Raw genomic sequence first — 23,005 nt, 5'->3', positions numbered from 1 at the left:
CAGTTGCATACACCTCGGAGTGTTCCCCATGTACTTCGTACTCTGGAGAACCCGAGACAAGGGGTGACAGGTCTGAGGATGCATTGAGAATGGCCCAGCTGGGGCTAGTGAGTGAAAAAGCAAGTAGTATAGAGTACCTGTGGGCCGTCTACAGCACGAGGTGGAAACTCAATTTGTAGGCGGTTCTCTTTGATCGAGTCGCAGTCCTCCCCCTCCCCCTCACTTGAATGTACTATTACGCAGGGTGCACAGTGTGGAATGTCCCGGTTTCAACATTTCGAGGCTAGTTTCCAGCACGCACGAAGGCAACCGTCGAGTAACGAGATTGTCCTCCACTCGACCGAATTGCCTGGAGCATCCACCATCCACCCATTCCCCCCTCCCTCCTGCCACTACCGGTTCTACCCCGGCCTCATCTGCCGCAGACCGTTGTTACAGGATCCGTATAGTTCATGGGCAAATTGCTCCGACCTCGATTCCTCAGCTAACTTTCTTCACTAAAATTTTCTTCGCAATTTGGTATCGCTTTGAGAGGTGAATAAATTGAAATTTCCGGGGAGTTATTAATTTTTATAGGGAGAGATTATAGCGGCATGAGGCGGCTCGGGGAAATGGCTAATTTCCGGTTGTGTTTGATATAGTATTCATAATTTTTGTTTGAGGTTTCCATGGTAAAACCCAGAAATTTTCAGTGTTGGAAAGAAAATGAAATTTCACGGACAGTGGATTATTGATTTTCAGGGCAGTGGCATTGCAGGGGATGTAGGGCTCGGGTATAAAACTGTTTGCCTCCTGAAGATCCTTCAGAACGTGTCAGACGATTCTGTGGAAGATTTTTCTAAGACAATGTATTTAAAAATGTCTCGTCAAATATCAGAAAATTCAGAGATAAAAAATTTCCAAATTTCAGAAACAACTACTGTCGTTCAAATACTGGAAAAAATTGGATCCAAAAATCAAGAACCCTCTAACAATGTTATCTCCAACTACCTCCGGGAATTCCTCATGCCATTTCGGTAATTAAGCAGACGTCTGTGTCTTCGTTCATCCTCGAAAACTTTTCCTCATCCATTTGGCATCTACAAACAGTAATACATCTTTCATTGACCCAATGGACCATTCCCTCCCCCTCCCCCTTGTTAATTTGATACTTCAAAGCAATCCACCAGCTCCACGAAGCTCCTCAAAAACAGCAGTATAAACTGAATTCGCAATTTTCCATGGGGGAAGGGATACCCCGCTTCGAATACTCAGTGCAAACATCCATTAATTAATTAACAAATACTCGTAGAAACACGTTATTTCCACCCAGTGTCGTGGCAGTTAAATCGCGAGTTAAGACGCATTTAGTATAATTGCCGAGTTCGTTCCTAGGGGTTAGAGGGAAGAGGACAGGATAGGATGGGATCCTACGACTGTCTTCCGTGAAATTATGTACCAAGATTAAATTCCACTCACTTGGTTTCAGAACTGTCTGGATATTCTCACAATACAAACACTACTGTTCACTCGCACTAATACTGTGTTTAATGTTCTTTGAAAATAGTGTTTGTTGTTGTCAGTTGTTATCAGTTTACAGACACTAAAAATCCCTATGACTCTCGTTCTGAAATATATATTTCATAATTGATGATTTATCGTTTCGTTCAATAAAATTTCCATTAGTGGACGTCCTTAATTGCCTCGAGCTCATTAAAAATTCATCGACAATATTTCACGCTATTGCATACTTAAACAGTTAATTTGATAAATTATCTGCACGCATGAGTTAAACATGTAACAATCAATAGGAAATATGTGAATCATATTATCGGGGAATTCCAAAATGTTCTCCTCACCCACAGTTAAATGTAATTGAATTGCTCTCACGTCATCATCGGTAGATAATTACCGACAATTATGAATGTTGTCATCATCAATCCTCGAATTGTTTATCGACCGCATTCTCTTTCCCATAACCTAAATATTTGTTGCAATGGAATTCTGGGGTTTCCTCATTGAGGTAGAGAATCAGAACCTGGATACTTTCTTCCTGGTAAATATTTGACGCTTGCCTTCATATCCGCCTGTCGGGCAACGATTTGACTACCCCAGGAGGGATGGGTGAGGATAAATTCACGTCAGAGGTCGACGGAGGGAGTTGGCAGAGTTGATTAGTATCGAATTAGTCAAGATTACTATTTCCACCGGGGGCGAGGCCTCGTCTGCCCTGACGTCAGTCGATATTCTCGTGTTGAGTTGATTGCATATTAATTATACGTTCATTTCATGAAATTCCACTTTGCATGTCATACACGAAGAGAAAAGTTAAAGACGAGTTCACTAGAAAATCGCCATAATTTTCACTGTCCTCAGTTAATTATTAACTTTTGCAAAATTAACTTACGGTATAAACATGAACAAAAGTTCTAGTCATTCATAGAATCTCGAGTTGAGATATCTAAAAGGCGTTTGATTTTTTAAAATTATTTCCGAAATTCAAAACCACGTGCGCCATATTTTTCTGTTAATTGAACATTCGGAGAGTAATTGTGAAAAAATTCCCTGTTTTTTTCGTTACAATTTAAGAGGAACTTTGAAGAGTAGGAAATGAAATTGTGAACATCAGCGCTGACACCTAAACAATCATCACCGACCGTCATATCCCCAAAATGAACACAAAGTGGAGTGAGTCGTTATCCGATCAGACGCCGTTTGAACGATACACCACCGGTGGTATCCGTTTTGGCAAGACGTTCTTCTTCGCCGATAATCCCCATTCCGGTTGGATTCGTCGGACGAAAATGTACCTATAGTGTACGTGTCCCTGAAGGATAACTGTGAAAACGAGTGCCTGTAAGAACTGGGATTGGATATAACAAAGGAAAACGAAAAGTCGGAGTGGTGGATGAAAGCGCTGGGATAAAGACGAAGAAAATCCGATTAATTTATCGCTCCCTCGCGTTTGTAAAAAAGATACTATTGGAAAGGGCCCACTGTCCCTTGGCCATTTCCCGGCTTATTCACGGGGGATTCATTATAGCTATTTCGAAAATCCGACGGAAGGAGTTAACGAGACGAGAGTTTCGCGAAATTAAATGGGCAAATCAAATGCTTTTTCAAGGAAAGACTCTCGTAGTTGAAACAATCTCGATATTTGGATTTTTATTCTAGTTCTCCATATGTTTCCCATGATGTTCCCACGACTGTTGATGAATTTTCTCCTAAAATACCCTCATTATCACGTGTTCTAGTACTCCATGTGCTTCACAAAGTTGAGGAGAAAAATGAACTGAAAAAAATCGATGGATCGCTGAGGCATTCTCATTTGCAACCAGAAATACTGAGATATAATATGGTAAATTGAGGTGGTGTCGCTCGTAGATATCGTCACAGACGGGAAAACTTTTTCCAACAAATGAGGGGGTGGCAAGAGGCGGGAGATTGCGCGTTCTACAGAAATAGTGGAAGATAAGTCGCAGCAAAAGGAGCAGGCAGCGATACTCAGATGGGGGAGAAATGAGAGAATGCCAGGCACGAAGAGAGAGAGAGGAAGGCCGGCTGAATGAGCCAGAGGTTGGGCTGTTCCTTGAAGATGCCAAGAGACAAATTCACTCGGTATATATAAAGGAACAGTCGTCCTTCTACCTTTAACCCACCCCCATTACTCCCCTTGAGACTTGAGAAATAGTCGTGAAAGAATTTCTTATTAGTTTGGAAATTGAAATCTGGAGTACGTCTGGCGACCTGTTACCTGAAAAGTGGCTTTTATATGCCTTTGGCTCCTGTAGAATACGAAAAGACGGGGGATACATAGGTAATTTTTCCATTAAACTTTCTACCCATTGGCATTTACCAAAAGAAAACAACAAAATTTATTTCTATTTTTTTTTGTAATCAATTGTGATCAATTGACGATATCGGAATTGAAAAAAATACTAGCATCTGGAATTATATTGTTTATCCTTTTTTCAAAAGAATGAGTGAGCAGCAATTTGTATTAATTAATTTTTAGAGAGTAAACATTAGGGTGGGGCTCGGAATGGCTCGGGACAGAGCAAATTGGGGAATTATGTCAGATGAATCCAAAAGGCCGATTGAACTTTGGCCTCCCTGTGAACCACACCACGAATATTCCCCTGCAATTCATGGGATCTCTCGCAATTTAGGGTGATCTGAGCCCTCATTGAGAGAAAGTAGTCTCGATTATGATGTGTCGACTGCACAGCACGCACTCAAAGCCGGCGACTCGGTTAATACTGGACATATAACATTGTATTCCAGGGGGAGCTTTGTGCAAATGCCCTCGGGCATCTCTCGATTCTCGCCACACCCGCAGTCTGTTGCAATGTCTGCCTTCAACTCCTCCCTTTGGTTAATTTGCATCTATACAAAATATTTATGTGATGGTGTTCTCGGTTGTCTTGAACGGAGAGTTTAATCCATTCAACATGCACATGACCTCTGGCATTATTGCTAATTTGCAATGTAGAAAATGTATGGAAAAAGGGTGAAACGAATTTCCTAACCACCTGCATACACTGGATAAACAGCCATTTTGATTTTCGTTATAATAAAATGGCTGCTGTGTAAACGTGACCAGACATGTCCCTGATTTATTGCACTACATGTGAGTAATTTAATGTATCAAGTGCATTATCCACCAATTTTTTAAAGAAAAAATAAAATGGGATTTTTAAAAAATCTTCAAAACTAATTTCCATTCTTATTGTAATTTTAAGAGAATGCAAAAGAGAAAAACAACTAACAACAAATATTTTTTAACAATCGTTTCACGTCCCTTCGACTTTATGATGTATTATTTTATCAAGTTTTTGGAACACAGATGCAATGTACTCTCGAAAATCATAAATTTATTGACTATATTAATTTCAAGATGAAATAATTGGCTATTCGAAACTTCCTCCAATCCACTTGTACATATTACTAATAATACCAAAGTCTTAATCGAAATTTACTCCCGAGCGTTGTAACACATTAGCCCAGTGATACCGTAATTTCGTTTCTCGGAAAGTTTGCCCAGTTCGTACAACACCGGACCAGCGTTAACTCATCCAACCTCGAGTATACATGTCGCAGTGGACCCTTGGGACTCTACGTGCACGCTGTATCCCCATCGTTTGACACTGGATTCTATAATGGATCGAACGTTTAAGTAACACTGTGGAATATATCGGCATTTATGTTACACGGGGAAAAGGCACTTGCGAACACTGCACGAGCTTTTCCAATGACATTTACCTGTTTACCCCGGACCACATTGGATTATGGATTTATTGATTAGGGAGTCATTAGTGGGGACATTAATTTCACGGGGGAAGAGGAATAACTGTTGCAGAATTTTCTCAATATTTCATTTCACGGGAAATTGGGAGGAAATTCTGCTTGATGTGGGGTAATAGATGCGATATTACGATGTTTCCCTTATCCCTGTGACCCGTCCTGGAGGCCCAGGCTGCCGCGTCATCCACTTATCATTTATAATGCTAGTGATCATAAATACATATAAATAATTTTACTCGCGCTCGACCGAAATTAATTAATATTTTTTTTTAAATTCTACAGAATTACATTTTGACAAGTTCAATAAGATCAAAAACAATAACAAAACATAAAAAAGTTTGATCAATTTCCCTACAGCGGAAGACTTTAATTTTTAATTATCGTTCCTCCAATCACAAAATTTCTCGATCCGACAATTCACCCTCTCACATTCTGTATAATTCCATTGAACCTCAGTAATTTTCCTGATAATGAACGAACGTAATTAAATTTGATTTTGGAAAATAGTTGGTCGCAACTTTCACCGAGAATGATTCAATGTGAATTCGTTACAAGAGTAATACCCCGATGGCATTGTGATAGTCACTCGAACCATGGCCGTGGGAGTTTCCCGTGAGCTTCAACACCGGGGCATCAGCAGTGGAGCAGTTTAAACCGTCGATGGTTATGGCGATGCTGATGAGTATACCTCCATCACCCCTTTACGAGCTAACGTCCCGCTGTGGCGTGTTTCCAGTTTATGTAATGTGTGGTCATGCTGTATTCCAGGTTGTGCATGTGAATGTAGTTGGGCATAAATTAACTGGACATTGCTCCTCTTTCCGGCAGTGGACACTGGTTGGATGTAACGACATTTCAACATTTTTCCCGATTGATTGTGGTAAGTAACTGATACCGAGATTTGTCTTCCAAAGAGTTCAAATTATTTTGCAATTGTATTTATTTCCCCATCGAAAATAAATTCATTCGTGTTTTTTCTTCTCGCAAACATCTTCCTTATTATGAATCAATTACCCTCACCTCCAGAGCAAGTCCAAGATCTCTTAATAGTTAAGAAGTCAAGATATAGTTCTCAGAAAACTTTTCCTTTTCTCCGCGTTGTATAAATTAATCTGAAACGAATTTACCTCCACCGAAAAACCTCGGAACAATGAGAGTAATATTGTTTGAAGTTGAAAGCGTAAAAATAAAGGTAATCCTTCTGGGTATTTTGCACAAGTGGGCAAACAAGTTTATTCGATAGCCACTGTATATACTGTAGTGTAAACTCCACCGACAAGATTTGTGAGAAACTATCCGGAGGGGGTGAGTCGTTGGCCTTAGCAGTGTCGCCTGTTCACAAAGCTCCGGAGAAATGTATAGACAAACTTCTCCTTTCGAAAAAAAGCCGGGTGGCTTTAGACCCTCCGCCTACCACCCTCACCCCCGAGTATCGGAAAATTCATGTTTTCGATCGAACATCTGGGGCTCCCCGAAGACGAAACTACCGCCGACGACGACTTTCCTCATGACATAATCAATTAATTATTAGAAGTTGGTAGATTTGAATGAAGTCCTGAAGGGAGTGACAATGTTCAACAATTTTCATTGTCTTATCGGCAAATCATCTGCATCTCAGCTTCCCATTATTATCTGATCTTGACAAGGCCGGATCTCCCCTTGAAATTTGTCAGGTGAAACCTCATCGCTATAATCGTTTTCTCTCGAGTATCAAATGCACAATTATGACGCAAGGTACGAAACTTTAAGGTATGTAATCCGCGTTGAAACAACGGGCTTTGAGCTGCCCCGAAATGATTCGCATTAGGATGATGCCGTCACCAACAGAGCGGCGGCCATTCTCCAGTTTCCAAGTGTTACACATGATGAACTAACAAAGCGAACATTGTGTACACATATTCAAGGACTGTAATTTACATGTTCACGTGTGCGTACCCCAAGAGATACACAGTGAAGATTTATGTTGTACCGTCTACACACGAGTCCTTTGTCTACTCTAGATATAGAAATTCAATGGAGTTTGTGATACAGAACTCACCATTTTTCTTTTGTGAAAAATGGGAAAAACCTGCGGACCTTTCTTCAACAAAGGGAATCACAGTGAAGAGCTCGCTATGAATTTTATATACACCGATAGAAAAATTCGGTTAATGTTACCGAATGAATTCAGTTGAATTGTCCGTCGCGAATGTGAAAATATGACGATTGAATTGATCACGAGGCAGCATATTTGGAGTGACCAATTTCATTGATGTGCTTGAGCTTTCATATTGATGTAATTTCAACCTCAATCCCTGTCGTTCGATATAGAAGAGGAAAATTAGGTCGACCTTCGTTCAATTAAGAAAACCATCGATTGGTGAATCGAGGAAGGAATGGACAAGATCTCCCACAAAAATTCCTGATCATCATTAGGATAACAGGAAGAACAATGGCAGGATTAAATTTTTCCATGTCCCTTCTTTATCTGATTCCCGGGGGTGAATTTCATTCATCCAATTGAATGCATTGACCAACTGATTCTGAAAGCCACACAGGACTGAATCAGTCCAAGTGCGTGACACGAATCAGAAGACTGAGTGGATTCAAGTGATGAGGAGTTTAATTTTCCACATTGCGGTCACGTAAACCATTTTCAGATTTTCTTTTTATCGTCAAGCACTCATGGACTGAAGGAAGTTGAATATCTGATAGGATTAGATGACGTCTTTGTCTTTAATTCGAGTGATTCAATTACATTTCATCGCTGGGTCAGTTGATGTATGCAGAGTCATTTCATCCTTCCTTTATGCACTGTTTACATTCGTATAATTAGAATGGCAAACTTTGTGATGGTACAGTGGAGGACGTTCTTTGAGATTAAAGGAGAGAAGGAACGAGTTGGCCAATTTCACGGAAATATTGAGGGTTTCTTTCATGACCTGGTTATTTTGAAGAAGAATTTCCATGAGTTTTGAAAGCGAAAACTTGTGATTATAAACTTCAAGAAAAATTATCTGGTCTTTTCTCCTGTTCAACATTTTTTGGAATCTTAACAGTACAATATTCCTGCATTAGAAGACGTAACACATTTCTGTTCACTCTAACGCACTCAAAAAAAAATTCCTGTTGTTTTAGACCAACCGAACGGCCCTAATTTCAACACAATTACCAAAGAGCTCCAATTTATTACAGCGCATGTGAAAAAAATAACGATAAATAGCGAAAAGCCATAAAAAAGAGATCGAGAGAGTCAATCAATATGAAGTGCAATTCATTCTCGTCATTCGATGGCCTCTTTTTACTGCCGACAATTATATGTAACAAAATTATAGCCGAGCAATACCATTCGTTATGACATTGAAAGCAATAAATCAGATATTATTGAAGCAACCACAATCCTCTGGCAATTGTGAGTCATCAGTCTTCGCGCAGAAGAAAACGATCAAAGTGAGTTTTTTTTTTTCCCATTGCCACCAGCTGCAATGACCACTAAGGGAAGTACCTGTTAAAGCTCCATTGCATTCGACATTCCCTAATAGGGTTCTAACGATTGACGTGCATTTCACCACACCATTACATCATTCAATTACCTTTTGTCCCACTGTACAGAGCCCCTCTAATCGAATTTTGTGTATTTGGACGTAAAACATGTCAGCAAAGCAATTGCGGTTGCGCCCTTCGCGGAAAGAGCGATGGAGTTAAACTTCTACTAACATTCGTTGTATGCTTTGAGAATTTAGAGTGCATTCTATCGATCATGATGTATCTCATATCCATCATTCCAATTTGTTTTGTATTTTCATGTTTTTTTACGAGAAACTTTGGTGGCGAGAGCTGACAAAACTTTTGAGTCTTTCATCTCGATTATGTTTCCAACCACCGGAGGCAACTGGTATTTCAGGAGACACGGGTGAAGAGGGGAATGGAGATCTTGTCAAGTTTATTTTACTTAAGTTAGAAAAAAATGTTTATGCGACACTAAAATATTTATGATGAAAGGAAATGAAGGAGCGGTTTCTTATTTATGAGTAAAAACTTTTTCATACCAATGAATAACATAAATTTCTCTTCAATCTGATTTTATGAGAAAAATAAACTTTCAAGTCCTCATGTATGATTCTGATATGTTTTATGCAGTGAATAACCCCGAGGACTTTAATTTTCCTCCCTTTTAAACATGTTGATAAAAAATATTGCGAAAAAATGGGTTATTCTAATTAAAGTGCAGTTAATTCACGAGTCTAAAAGAAGATGAGAACGTTTCCTCATCACTATTACTTTCTTTTTTATTTTCACCACTTTTATGTTGGCTACTAATTCTTAAAAGTTTCTCTTTGAAAAATTCTGCGAGCTCAACGGAAAACTTTATGGAAGCGCATTAGATGCATCTAGATAAGAGGCCAGTGTCTTGAAAATGAGAAAAAATGAAGGGCAAAACGAAGAAGCGAGAGGTGCACTAGTAACAAGATGCTGTGTCTCAATATTTAGCGATCATTTACCCAACTTTTGCGTATACGTACGGTAGTTTTTTCGGGCTTCAACTAATCTCGGTAAAAGCAAAGTACCAGGGAGGAGCAGTTTATGGACTACGAGTGGAAGGAGGACGGCCTGTGGTAAAGTTAAGGGGTCAAGAGTTTCAATGAAAATCCCAATTCTCATTAATTTTAGCTTCTGCAGAGTCAGTAATTTCCAAATGCAACAAATGGAGAAGTTTTATACATCACCGTTCACAAAAAATACCGTACATTTGTCCCTTCTGGAGCGGTAAAAGAAATCATAAAACCGTAAATGTCGTCACGAAAATGGATGACAATTTTCCTCGTTACCTGACAAGTCTGGAATCGTTCAACGAACTTTTCCTCATCGCTTTACAACTCTTTCTTTTCATAAAATCTTAAGCCAGAACCAAGTTCTGTCGGCAGTCATGTACTTTCATTTCTCAGACTAGTGTCAAATTCTCATGTGATGATCATGAAAGTTTGGAATTGTGAGACAGTGGGATGTCACGTACTTGATCGTTCCAGGCAGACGGTCCCTTTTCCAGCGATTTGGGGAGAGACGACTGTATATTTCCACATGAAGTCTTCCTTCACATCGTCAGGACGAAATCGGGATGAAAATTTGACGCCAGAGGTTTAGTATTCTCACTATATATAGTTATAGTGGAGTGAGAAAAAAATCCACGATTTTTGAAACTGGGTCAATTATGCCGAGAACAGAGTTTTATTATGATAAGGGCTCGAAACTTTGTCCTCTCAGGAAATTCATAAGCCCTTATACATGAGAATATGCCATAGATTTTGCTTCAGCTTTGATTCAATTTGTTGAAGGCTTTCGAAAGTAATTCTCAGAACTGAAGATGCTTCAGGAGCTTACAAGGGAGATTTGTTATAATTTTATTTTCTCTTCAGATAATAACATTGGCACATATATGTGCTACATAGTCCAACTCCCCGAAAGCCACGAATAAACACACACAATTTTACCGGCTCTATCTGCTTGTTTAAATTTTAATAGCTTTTCAATTTTATTCCCCCATAAAATAACTCTCTAAAAAATGAATGACGTCGCCATAAATCCACTTATTGGATTATAAAATTGATCACTCAGTCAGCTGTGCGTGACGCAACTGGTTGTTACTCTGTGACTCCATAGGAGCATGAAACGACACAGAATATGTGACATAAGTGCGAGCGATCTGCTGTGGTCAAAGGGCACAGTCAGTATAACCCAATTGGGCTGGGATATCCCCGAATATAACGATCGTGGGTGTTTTGAACACGGGTATACCATAGTCATCGAGAGTTTCAAAGGTTATAGTTATGATAGCAATTTGTTATCCGGCTGTTGCGAGGGCTCACATTGGCTGAATTTTGAGCTAGCAATATGGTACTCAATCGATGCACCCACCATGACTGGTTTTTCCCGCTATCTGTTGCCAATATTCTCGGTAATGGTGAAAAACTGAATGATCGAATCGCCGTATCATGGACTCCCAGGAAACTCTCGGCTTCAATTCCGCTCGACATGCTTCAAATAATTTTACAAAAAAGTTTACTTACTTATCTCGAGGTATTTTTGATGCACCGGGTCATACTGCTCCCAAGTTATCGAGCGAAATTTGTTTTTTTCCCGGGTCATCGGCATTTGTCCATCAGCTTTGTTACCGTGGTACTCGGCAACATTGGGATTACTGGAAAATATAAATGAACATTAATTCTCCCGATGATTTGAGACGGAGATTGTGAATCTTCCTCAGGTTAACGTGAGCAACTGTTACTGACGTAATATGCATCCCCATCATGAATTCCCTGAGGGGCTCCGTAAGCTTGATGAAGGTTGCTGGGAACACTGAGACAAGGTCCATGATAGGGGTTACTACTTCGGGATACAGGTGAACAAACCACACATAGGAAGTAAAACAGGCGTGTGATCTGTTTACACTGGCTCCTAGGATATTGGTACATTTCCAGAGTAGGTGATTAAGGGACTGGCAAACTCACAAGAGCTTCCTATTAGCTGTGATGGAGAATCCACAGATTCATTGATCTATGATACGGTTTATTTTGCAGATAATTTTGTAGAGCCTCAGCCAATTTCACCAGCTACTCGTCAAATCAAAGTGCCATCATGTAATCGATTGAGAAATGCAATCTACACTCGTCTATTGGCTCAGTCCTGGGTACGCCATGTCACTGGGGAGTTAAGACCTATATCACGTCGTGTCTAACGTCGGATTTGCTTCAGATTCGATTGCCATTATCTAGGTTAGTAACATGGTGAGTAATTACGCGTTGGCATACCTATGGGCACGCGAGCCTCCATAATCCTTTGAATGTACTACCAGGTGACACGGTAACTGTATCGCAAAGGGAAGCTATACGCCAAACTAGGGACTGGCCCAACAATACAACTGAGTTAACAGTACCTCCAAAGGCAATCGTTGATTCTACACAATTTCGATATTCCAAGCTGTGTACTTCGAATCTAATTTCGTTGGATATTCCACTTGAGAATTGATCCAATCATCAGAATGCAATGAAGTTATAATCCCCTAGAGACTGAATTGCTTTGTGAGGGTAGGGCCATTTCAAGCGATACTGTCGTTAGATATTTTTTATTTCATTTTGATTGATCTCAAGACGCTTATGAATCTCGATACCATCAGATTTTTCATAAGTTAGTGACAAGCCTTCGGAGGAATATTGACAATTTCAAGTTGGAGGTGATTATCTTCATCCAATTTGGCTGAATCTATCCTCGAGATCCTTCTGACACTGACACAAATTTTCTAAAGGTTCTCCAAGATTAAAAATTGATCTCAATCTATCATTCACGTGCCATGTCTACGGGTGATTCCATTAAAGCGTAATTTCAACGTGTAGCAGTAATTCAAGTCAGAAGGCGCAGGATTTTCCTCGTCACAATTTTATTTTATCAAATTATATGGAAATAGAAATTTGAATAAAATTTTTCGATAAATGACAGAATCTCATCAGACTCATGAGTTAAGACAGTCATATGAGTCATGAAATTCCAGAATCATAGTCTGTTTGCAAAGTTTATGAGTGAAAAATGCACATGATTATACTCAGTTAATTAAACCGGTACAATTAAAAATGACGTCCATGAAAACCATTTGATATCGCAAATTCTGTTTCATCACGGTGTAATTCATCATCCCTTTCCAATGCTCCATTCGTCCCCTTCTGACCTTGATGGCGTATACCAAGGCGGAGCGCCGAGTAGTACAATTAATTAACAACGAGTAAATGGAGCTGAAGGGAAAAGTTTCATTACAAAAAAAAAAATGAGGAAAAATTTTTCCGATAACTAACGCTAATGAAAGATGTTGTGAATCGCGGAAAATGAGCTGTAACTCATTTTCGTGAACAGATTTTGCTTAGTTATGTATTATTACAGTTAAATTGGAATACATCAAATTAACGGGTGATGAGTAGAATTTATTCACTCAATTGTTGATAATTAAGTAGTGAAACTGGCTGTTCCTCCGAATACACGCAAAATGCCGTAGTGAAATGTGGTGGATTATTCGTCAGCATATGATCGTTATCGAAAATATTGATGTGGTTAATAAGCTGAAGCTCTGCGTCCAACAAATTCAATACACAGCACAATGAAATAACCAGACATGGTGGAGGGAAATAATGTAATACTAATCTGACATCGGCTTTGAAATATGGGTAATTAATTGCGAAAGAATAATTAATATTGCCCACTTCACTCTGTTCATGATGAAGAGCATTAAAAATTCTCAAGTAGAGTCGATTTTGATGAATTATAAAAATTCTCTGATGAAGTTTTATGGAATATTGATGACTCCACGTGCAAGTTATGAATTTATGTAAAAGGATTACGAGGGGATGTAGTAACTTAGAATGCCTCGGGCGGTTGTATCGTGTGTATATCAGAGTTTGTACGGTATATGCGGTTGACCGCTAGTTAAGCGGTAAAATTACAAGTTTACTTGACCAAATTAAGCTCGTGATTAACGTCTCACTTCTATGAACAATCTAACCGGGATGATAACGTAAATTAATGAGTGTGCACGGGGATGAAGATAGCTGCTGAATTATGAACTTTTAAAATGTTGTCGTTAAATGGACTAAATTATCACTTTTCGAGTCTTCCACGCCGAAAATGTCGAAATAAAAATATTTTTCGTTCTAAAAAAAACAGACCCGGGAACGTTATTCACATAAATTTGATCCGGAGCTCGATGGGATGACGAGTTTGCTCGAGAAACAAAGTCCTCCTGTAAATTCAATGGCTGACATAGACGAACTGTCGCATATTTCCAACTACCCCTAATTTTTAAATTCCCGATTTGCGGACAAAACCCCACGGGACGTGAAAAAGGATTCTCCCCCCCCAGTTAGTTCCTGAAATGCGGGGAATTTGATCTCCCTCTTCCCGTAGTGTCTGGCGTCGTCTGAACGCTCCAATTACCTCGTTATTTCGATCACGTCGACTCGTTGGCACGAGGGACATAACCCTCTCCTCCCACACCATCGGATTCACCGGTCGGGAGTAGATAGCCAACTGCAACAGGATTGCCCAGGTACCTAAATACCTCCAATTACCCCAGAGCCCGGAAAACGCGAATGAAACTTTTCGATCTACGTGAAATGCGATGATTCAAACGAATGAAACTACTGAAAATCCACCACCTTGATATATCCACCGTCTGATGAAATTTGTTGGTGCGAAATTGAAATTCAACGTGGATGATGGTAAAACTAATCACTCATGAGTGAGCATTTAACAATTACTGGACGCTGTTGGTAAAGCGAGTGTTTTGTTTAGTCCCGTGCAAATTGCTAATGCATGTCGTCCCGTCTGTTTTTAGAGGATCCTATATTCGATTATCAGCGAGAATGTTGTTTTCCGTGTTGATGTGTTTGCTGTGTATGGGAAACCATCAGCTGTCGGTTGGTCGGGAAGCAATGGAGATTTAGATTTCAGTGGTTTAGATTTCTTCGTGTAGTTTTGAATCATCCCCCTTTCAAATTTTACGCAACAGCAAGTCTCATTAAGCAAATATTACATAACGAGTGATAGTTACCGGATACGATACCAGTGGTTGTTCAATCGGATATGCGTTAGACTGACATTTATGATGTAACAGGAGCTTTTGAGGATCACACCATCCTGGGGATGAAAAATCTTTGTGTAGGAAAAAAATTATTGGCTTCAGCGAATGTACGTTGATTGTGTGTTGATTCAGGCTCATTCTTTCCCCCATTAGATAACCATCAAGCACATAATTTTTTCAGTAGACCTACCGCACTATCAACAGGTTTAAAGATAGCACCTGGTTACTCCCTTAGACGTATAATACACTCAGCGAGTTAAAGGGCTTGAGACAAGGTGTAGAAAACGGAAAGCCGGTGTTATCGATCTAGTTGTAATTTCAGGAAGCAAATTAAGTACGCCAATCTCGGCGAAGCGATGGAACGTGATTATTCTATTACCCTGTATGGATGAATTATGCTGTACAACGGGGAAAAGAGAGGGTTGTGTTTCCGATACAACAGTGTGTTTAGGATCGATGGAAGTTTGAAGAACGTGAAGATAAATTATTCATTCGGGATGTTATCGGTGATGGCTCGAGTGTCAGACGATGGCTTCATCTCGGAATAAAGATTGATTAAACCCGATACCTTATCAATTTTGACTATGATAACCGGCCTAAACGGGTTACTGACCTTTCGGAAGTGGCCGGAAACCGATGATGGGTGAGCCAATTTAAGAATAACCTGATTGACATCATTGGCGGCTTATGAATACCCCCGATACGATGCTAGTGATATATTTTATTCATGAGGGTGAAGTGTCTGATGAGTTTCGGAAAGTTCCGAAGGGGTGTATATGGGTCAGCCTGTCCCTGGAGTCGATTTTCGGGTGGACCTGCGGCTTGTTTTCTCTCCATAATTCTAATTCTCTTTGATACAATATCGTCAATAATAATTATACTCTAGTGAAACGAATACTCTCCGTAACCGACGTATCTACTCTGCTCATTATTCCCCATGCGGTAGAATTCAAGTGGTCAGCTAAAGATACAGTTGAACTGGCGCCCGGCAAACCAAACACAACGCCAACAGACAAATAGGATACGAGCGGCTGTAAACAATAATTTAGCATAATCGTTTGGCCACTGCTGGACGTATGTGTATTGTCCTTTGTGTGTATGTACGATCTACGGCTAAACACAAACGTTGAGAACCCAAAGCCGGCGGAGGAGGAGGAGTGGGTGGGGTTGGGTGGGAGGGTAGGTTGCCCTCCAATAACCACAAAACGGGCAATCGCAAACACAGGATGGAGAGAGGGCTGGAGGTCACGCCTGTCGTACTTTACTGTCGTAATCCCAATGCAAACAGCACATAATGCAGACATATATATGTGCTAACTATCCCCACTGTACTCTTTGCGAGTTGGATTTACGCACCTTTGAAAGTCAATGATTTACATGATGTTGGCGGAATTCGATTAATCAGAAGGATTTGGATTAATGAGTTACGGAGTGAAGAGGTAAAGTTTGGAGATGAATCATCAAATGCGGGCTTGAAGTGCTCCTGTTCGCTGGGATTTTGCCATTTTTAAATTTCCCGGTTTGAATATGAATATATGGGGGGGTCAGGCATATACAGGAAGTTCGTACATTTTTTAAATGACTCATACTCCAGGCGGGAAATCCAAATACGGTGCGCAGAGCGCGTAATGAAAGCGCCATTCGCTAACGTATAACCGAAAGAAATTGCATCGGTTCTCGTGTAGATATCGAGTATTTCTACTTGTGTGTGCAGTGAGCAAATAAAATCGCTCGGAATTAGGAGAAATGGGGTTCTATATATCGCTCACAAGTCTCGTTTTGTGGAGCGAGGAAAAAGTTCATTCAAAAAGTTGGGAATTGCCCGGGAAGTAGTGGATAATAAAGCATTCATTCTGGGATACTGAAGCGGATTATATTGATTTCATTTTTCCGCAGGAAATTTGTGGTTTTTGTGGGAAGTTGATTGACTCCGAGGATCACTTGATGTTGTCGGAGTTACCGCAAGTTCATTTACTGTTTTAACCGAGTTTTTTTCACACGAGTTTCGTGGGTTTCGGAAATATACGATTATTTCAACCCCTATATAAAAATTATTCAGCTCAGAATTTCTTTTTCATGTGGGGGATTGAATTGCGATGAAAATTAACTGATTTTAGAGCACATACTCTTGAGTACGAATTTTGTCAAGTTGACTAAAAAAAAATGTTGCAGCAATTACCAAAACAAGTATCAAACCATAAAAAAGGGAAAAAAATTCTGAAAATTGAGTTATCAGAGATGTAGTCTGGTTGGTGGGTCGATCTGTGCTGGCATCGCATTACTTGTAAAGCCCGCGGGCTTCGTTTCACCGACCGCTTCATCCGGTCTTATCCGATAAAATGCTAATTCTATTTAGACACTGTACAAGCGACAGGAGAGAGGGTAGTCGGTCCTACGGCACGAGAGTTCGTTTAATTTCACCCCATGCACTCACTACCCTCCATCTTCCTCTTGCTATCCGTGCGCCAGAACCTCTCACCCCTACCCACCACCTAGTTCCACCCTCTCTCGGTGTTATGTGTGTAGCGATTTAATTCACCATAGAGCGTAGACAGGCGACACGCGAGAAGAAGAAAGACACTCGGGAGCATGACGATGGGATGGGGTGAAATGGGTGGAGGTAACTCGGTCAAGCGTGGAAAACGTTCAACTATCCGCTATGATAATCCCTCTCATACCCCTCGGCTATCTCTGGTGGAGTGAATTTACATGACAATGGGCCAGTCGAGCAAATGTGTACGAAATAACTAATTATCGTAAAGTACAATGAAAGACGATTGTTATAAGTTTGTGTCAAGTTTCCATTGCTGTTGAAAAGTTACTTTTGGACGAATGACAATTGTGTATTACTCGTGTCGTTGGTAGTACACAATCAATTACAGATAATGAGAAATTTCCCATTAAGAGAATGAGGGGTGACAGAAAGCTTTTGGTGTAAGTCTGTATGATGGAACACTCTCATTACAATTTATAATACTCTGTTAACAATTTTGTTGATATTGAGGGTGAGTTGGAAAAATGGCAAAAATCCAAGAATTGGACGTGGTAAACATTTTTGAAATTTTATATCGGGAATTCAGATGAATATTTTTAAAAGTTTGAAGTGAAGTAAAAGGGTACGGTAATTTTTAGTTTAGTAACAATTCAGGATCCTTTTTTCGCCGATCGCTGGTAAAAATTGGGTGAACAAAATGGACATTGTCACGTATCTGCATGGAAGTGTAGAGTGGCGAACTGTTGCAAAATGGATAACAGGAGGGAGAATGCAGGGGGAAAACGAAGAGGGAAATGACAGTCGTGGATTCAGGGAGAGGGGTGGGTTTTCAAATTTTCACGTGAGTAAATTGAACAAATGTGGTTCTGATTGATTTCAGGATAGACAGAGTGCGGACATCGACTACTAAACGACGCTGGGTCTCTCTCTTTTTTTTCCAATATTTTAACCCATTTGAGTGACGAGCGTTATTTCGCTGGTTGACGTATGATGATAGCAATGGTGGGGGGAGAGAGGAGAGGGGAAATGTACTTGAAAAACTGATTTTTAATATTTGCCATTGGGATTTTATTTCACGATATTGGGAGCCTCGGCGGGATGACGAAGATTTATTGTGACGGAAAAAATCAATTTGGAGATGTGAAAATTGGAGTTGATGTGCAGGTGCCACAGAGTCTTCCTTATTTTCAATGGTTCCCTTTAAAATGGAATATTTATCCCTTTCCATTTTTTTTTATTATCCGAAATTACTAGTCAAGTTAATTTTAACTCTTGGACTATATAAGTACTTCAGTAATATCAATAATAATATTAATTGTTGTGAATCTCTATCAATAGAAGACACTTTTGATTTTAATTAAATTTGTTCCCCAGAATCTTTTTTTTTATTAAATAACAATCTTGCTCGATCTAATGATTCACTCAACCTTGTTCTTCGTGCAGCGAACGCAGAAGTTGAGCAATTAATTACTCAGGTTTTTCCCCCCACATTAGGGGATATCACTGGGGTCGCTTCAATGGGGCTCATCACGGGCTTTATTGAGCCATAACTGCGGTGTTAATTGAACATTCTGAACATTGCCGGGGTGGGAGGATTCAATTTTTTTACGGCACCTACTTAAAGTTGATTCGTCGTACGTGAGCATGAAACTGAATTATGTGAAAAATCCTCACAAATGGAAATTGATAACTGTCGTCTATTCCGTGAAAAATAAATTCCTTAAAATTATGATCACCCAATAGAGTGATCCAATCCACCCCTCTGGTGATACCTGACGAACGCTATCTCGAGCCCGGATCCCCGGAGATGACGGCCACTTCAATTTTCCTCTAATCCCAAGCAGCTGTCCACGCTTACCCCCTGGGGGATTTCATCTCTCTAATATCACGACGCGATTCTCAACCTCTACTCTCCGCTTTTCCATCAACTTGAAGACCAAGTGAAAGCGGACACGAAGCTATACCGTTTTTTCTCGTACTACTTCCCCAATAGTGGTTGACGTAGGTTACGATGTGTAAACTCTTAGGTTCCCTCATTTTAGCCAGCGTACACGAATAGGAGTTATTGATCTGGGAGTCATTGTCACGGAGAGAGAAATTTTAATAAAAATTACCGGAACAAACAAGTAATATTATTTATCAAAATAATTCGGAAGCGAACATAAATTAATTTCCCGTCCTATCGGACTGTTTTTATCAATAAAATTCAACAGATTATCCCCATATTATTTTTTTTTTCATAAAAATAATCACAAATGATTATAAAGTTGACTTGCACTTGATCAGAATTAATTGATTAACTGTAGAATTTTTTTTTCTCCATCAATTTTTCCTACAAATGTCTTCCCCTATATATGAGCATCAATTTTTTGACTCAAAGATATATTCTAAACATAGAAGATCACCTTGAAAACCTCAAAGCCAAAAGTATTGGCTCATTATTGACTTGGAACCTCCTCTCATGCTGAGCTCCAAGGGTCTACACTTTTCGATCCCCACTAGTCGTCAAGATTTCTCGAATAACCACGAATTCCTGGCATTTCCCCTTCTGACCGCGCTGCGAATACCGCCCGAAATACTCCCCAAGATCCAAGAAATTTTTTAACTGAAGTAATAATGCTTTTTCCATGGTGTCTATCGACAAAGAAAATTTACTGTCGCCCGAGGTGACTCCTCTCGAAATATCGTCGGTTCGTTCGACGCTCACTCCTGCATATTCATAGGTTCAATGGTAGTGCCGGATAGGGATGGCAAGGGGGAAAGCATCGCATATGTCGCCAATAAGTTTGTCGTGGTATTGAGGGAGAAAATGGGCTAGGGGTTGGGGGGCGGTGTGCGATGGGAGTGCAATATACCATCCACCAGGGAAAAGCGGCAGTGAGGGGAGGACTGGTGAATACGAAGGTTATAACAGTGGTTTAGATCGTGTGCAGTCAGACACGCCCCAGTGTAACTTGGCGATACACGTATTTTCTGGTCGGAGTGAGAGCTGGAGGGGGTGAGAGGGGCAAAAAGTCAATTGCAAGCTCGATTGCACCACTTAGATAAGGGGGACACAGGGGTATGAGATTTAATGGTTACATTATACGTGGGGAAGATAGAGACACTTTGTAGTGTGGTGGGTGAAGATAAGAGATTATATCCAGTACTGGTTGGTGATTCAAATTTCTCCCACCCCCTTGCTGGAGCATTTTCCTCGAGCTACTTTGTGACTTGTCATTTGTGGGAGGAGGGTAGGGTGATCTGGGGGGATACACTGGGGATATTGTGGAGATGGGTGATTGGAAAGGGTGACGAGTCGCGAAATTAATCAAATGTAATTGATTAAATTGGGAGTTTTGGGGAAGAGAGATTTATAATTTTTCCATGAAGGGGGCGAGGGGTTGGAATTGATATAATAATTGAGTGGGAATTATGGTGATTTATTGACGATTAGTGTGTTATTCGCTTAGGGTAATTGCATGAAATAATTAAGATTTATGCGATGAACGGTTTGGCATGCGAATTCTTTGGAAAAAAAATTATTCTCATGGCTATGCGGAATTTTTAGTTGTTGTTGTTGTTGTCGAAGTGATGCACGGAATCAAAACATGGCGCCAATCAGCGTCGTTAAGGTCGAGCTCCTCTTCACCAGAAAATATTCCCAACAAAGGGGAGGAAGAAATTTAAAGAGAAAAGCATTGACAAGAAAATATCGCTAATATAAATTCAATGAAGTTATTTTATTTATATTCTCGGAAAATACCCTTGATTTAATAATAGACAGGTATAAGAAGGGACACAATTAATTTTCGGTACTAGTTGTAATGCCATCGCGTGAACTCGGTCTGATTTACGCGATGAATAGCTCTCTGGATTCATCCAAACATATTCGAAAAAAAGCTATTCCCATTCTCACATTGCCATGCTGAATTTCTAATTAGCCCTTATTTACAGGACTGCATGGAGGAGAAAAAAAAATGGCGTCAATCAGCGTCGTTACGGTCGGATCCCTCTCCGCGAGAAAAAATTCTCAACAAAGGGGCAAAAGAAATCCGAGTTGGAAAACGGTAAAAACAAAAATATCGCGAATATAAACTCGACGAAGTTATTACCCAGTGGGTGGCCTCGAAAATATTTTCGCTTTTAATTCGAGTACTCACGTCGACCGTTCATGAATATGGAAAATTCAGCCTCACTCCTCATCCACCCCTTTTCTCTGAATTGCACACATACCGAGTTCCCTCGTTTCCTCTTCTTCGTGAAAATTTTTTTTTCACCCCTCAACTACCTTTTCTTCCCTCTCCCCCTCTCTGCTTTTATTTCTTTTGCATTGAGTCTGTTTGGCTCTTCACACTCATGAACAGGGTGTGCGCCTGCCAAAAGTATTAATCTCCGAGAATTTTAAGTATGCGAAACGAATGGCGAGAATGGAATATAAATTGAGGGCCTTTTTAAAATTATTTTTATTACTTACCCGGATTTTATAAAATTTTCAAAGACCTGCATCATGCTCTCGGACAGTATCGTTTCGGGTTTCGTGTAGTTCTTCCGGAAGTGATTGAATCCGTTCACCAGTGGTGCACCGAAGATGTAGGGCAAGTCCTCACCGTGAGATATTCCCATTTTCTGTAAAAATGAAAAAGAAATTCATGTACATATTCCTTCAACCACATAAATTAGAGATTCTTTCCCTCCCTATAAATCAGATGCCATGAGGGCCCTCCCCAACTGGTTTTCCTCCTTCCAAGTCCAAAATTAATTTGGGTGAAAAGTTTGAGGGACAGCATTGGCTATTCATTTATTAATTGAACAATTCACTGCAGTTCTGAACTGAATAGTCACGTCTGTAATTCGCAGATTCTTTAAATTCCAACACAAATTTCATTTTTTTCGGAAATTAATTAAACGTCACTCCCTTAAAAGCCCCGGTAAATCACCCCTGAATTTTCAATTCTCCCCCAATAATACACGATTTTCCCCGAAAATATTACAAATTCAAGAACGATATGAATCTTTAATATCCTCGACGTGCACCCATTTCTTGAAAATCCGAAAAAGCTATCCCCTCTCTTTATCACCGTGTGAGTCTGCTCGAAATCCACATTACGAATGTAACATATCAGCCGAAAAGCGTCGGGGCGTGCTTTCCGGAGATTCCAGGGATGTTTTCCGGTGCATCCACCATATCTCGATGCGCTATCGATTCCCCTCACCCCCAGAGGTTCACTGCAACCCTCCCCAAAAAAATGATAGCTAAACAAGAGGTAAATTTCTACGTTTCCCTCTGAAACGTAGAAAAATCTTCCCAAAAATCTTTTTCCCCTCAATCAGTGAATTTTTTTTTGGACAATCACCAGGGCTAAATGTTCTCTGCCTCACCGATGTCATGCAGCTATCAAAACTTCCAATCACCCCCATTTGCGCAGACATCACCTACAATTCCAGAATTATGCGGTGCAATTAGCTTATCCCTCCCAGAATAATTAGATTGATCGTGAAATATACAGTCTTGAATAACTATACGCCTCACTCCAGCTGGCTCTCAATCTCCGGCGCTTGCTTTTAACTAAAGTTTCTCGACAATGATGAAATTCAGTTTGTGAAACAAGCGCAAGATGTACCGACATCTCAAAGACAGTGACGAATAC

General features: G+C 40.1%; 1 protein-coding gene and 1 long non-coding RNA gene across 2 annotated transcripts in view; one reads left to right on the top strand and one right to left on the bottom strand.

Moving 5' to 3' along the window:
* LOC135161993 (neuroligin-4, Y-linked-like) overlaps window positions 1–23,005 on the bottom strand; it is a 144,874-nt gene that overhangs the window by 7,296 nt on the left and 114,573 nt on the right. Inside the window, exons 8-9 of the mRNA XM_064120031.1 lie at window positions 21,832–21,983; window positions 11,328–11,458 (exon numbers count right to left, since the gene is read on the bottom strand). Coding sequence (XP_063976101.1) covers window positions 11,328–11,458; window positions 21,832–21,983 — 283 coding nt within the window. The remainder of the gene's footprint in view (window positions 1–11,327; window positions 11,459–21,831; window positions 21,984–23,005) is intronic.
* Window positions 2,383–6,514, top strand: LOC135161996 (uncharacterized). The gene is made up of 3 exons (XR_010298891.1): window positions 2,383–3,796; window positions 3,995–4,609; window positions 5,015–6,514. It is a non-coding gene; the product is annotated as an uncharacterized LOC135161996 (long non-coding RNA).

Source organism: Diachasmimorpha longicaudata, chromosome 5 (assembly GCF_034640455.1).
Source record: "Diachasmimorpha longicaudata isolate KC_UGA_2023 chromosome 5, iyDiaLong2, whole genome shotgun sequence".
NCBI lineage: Eukaryota > Metazoa > Arthropoda > Insecta > Hymenoptera > Braconidae > Diachasmimorpha > Diachasmimorpha longicaudata.
The sequence above is the reverse complement of the archived record's forward strand: the minus strand, read 5'-3'. Positions and strand labels throughout refer to the sequence as shown.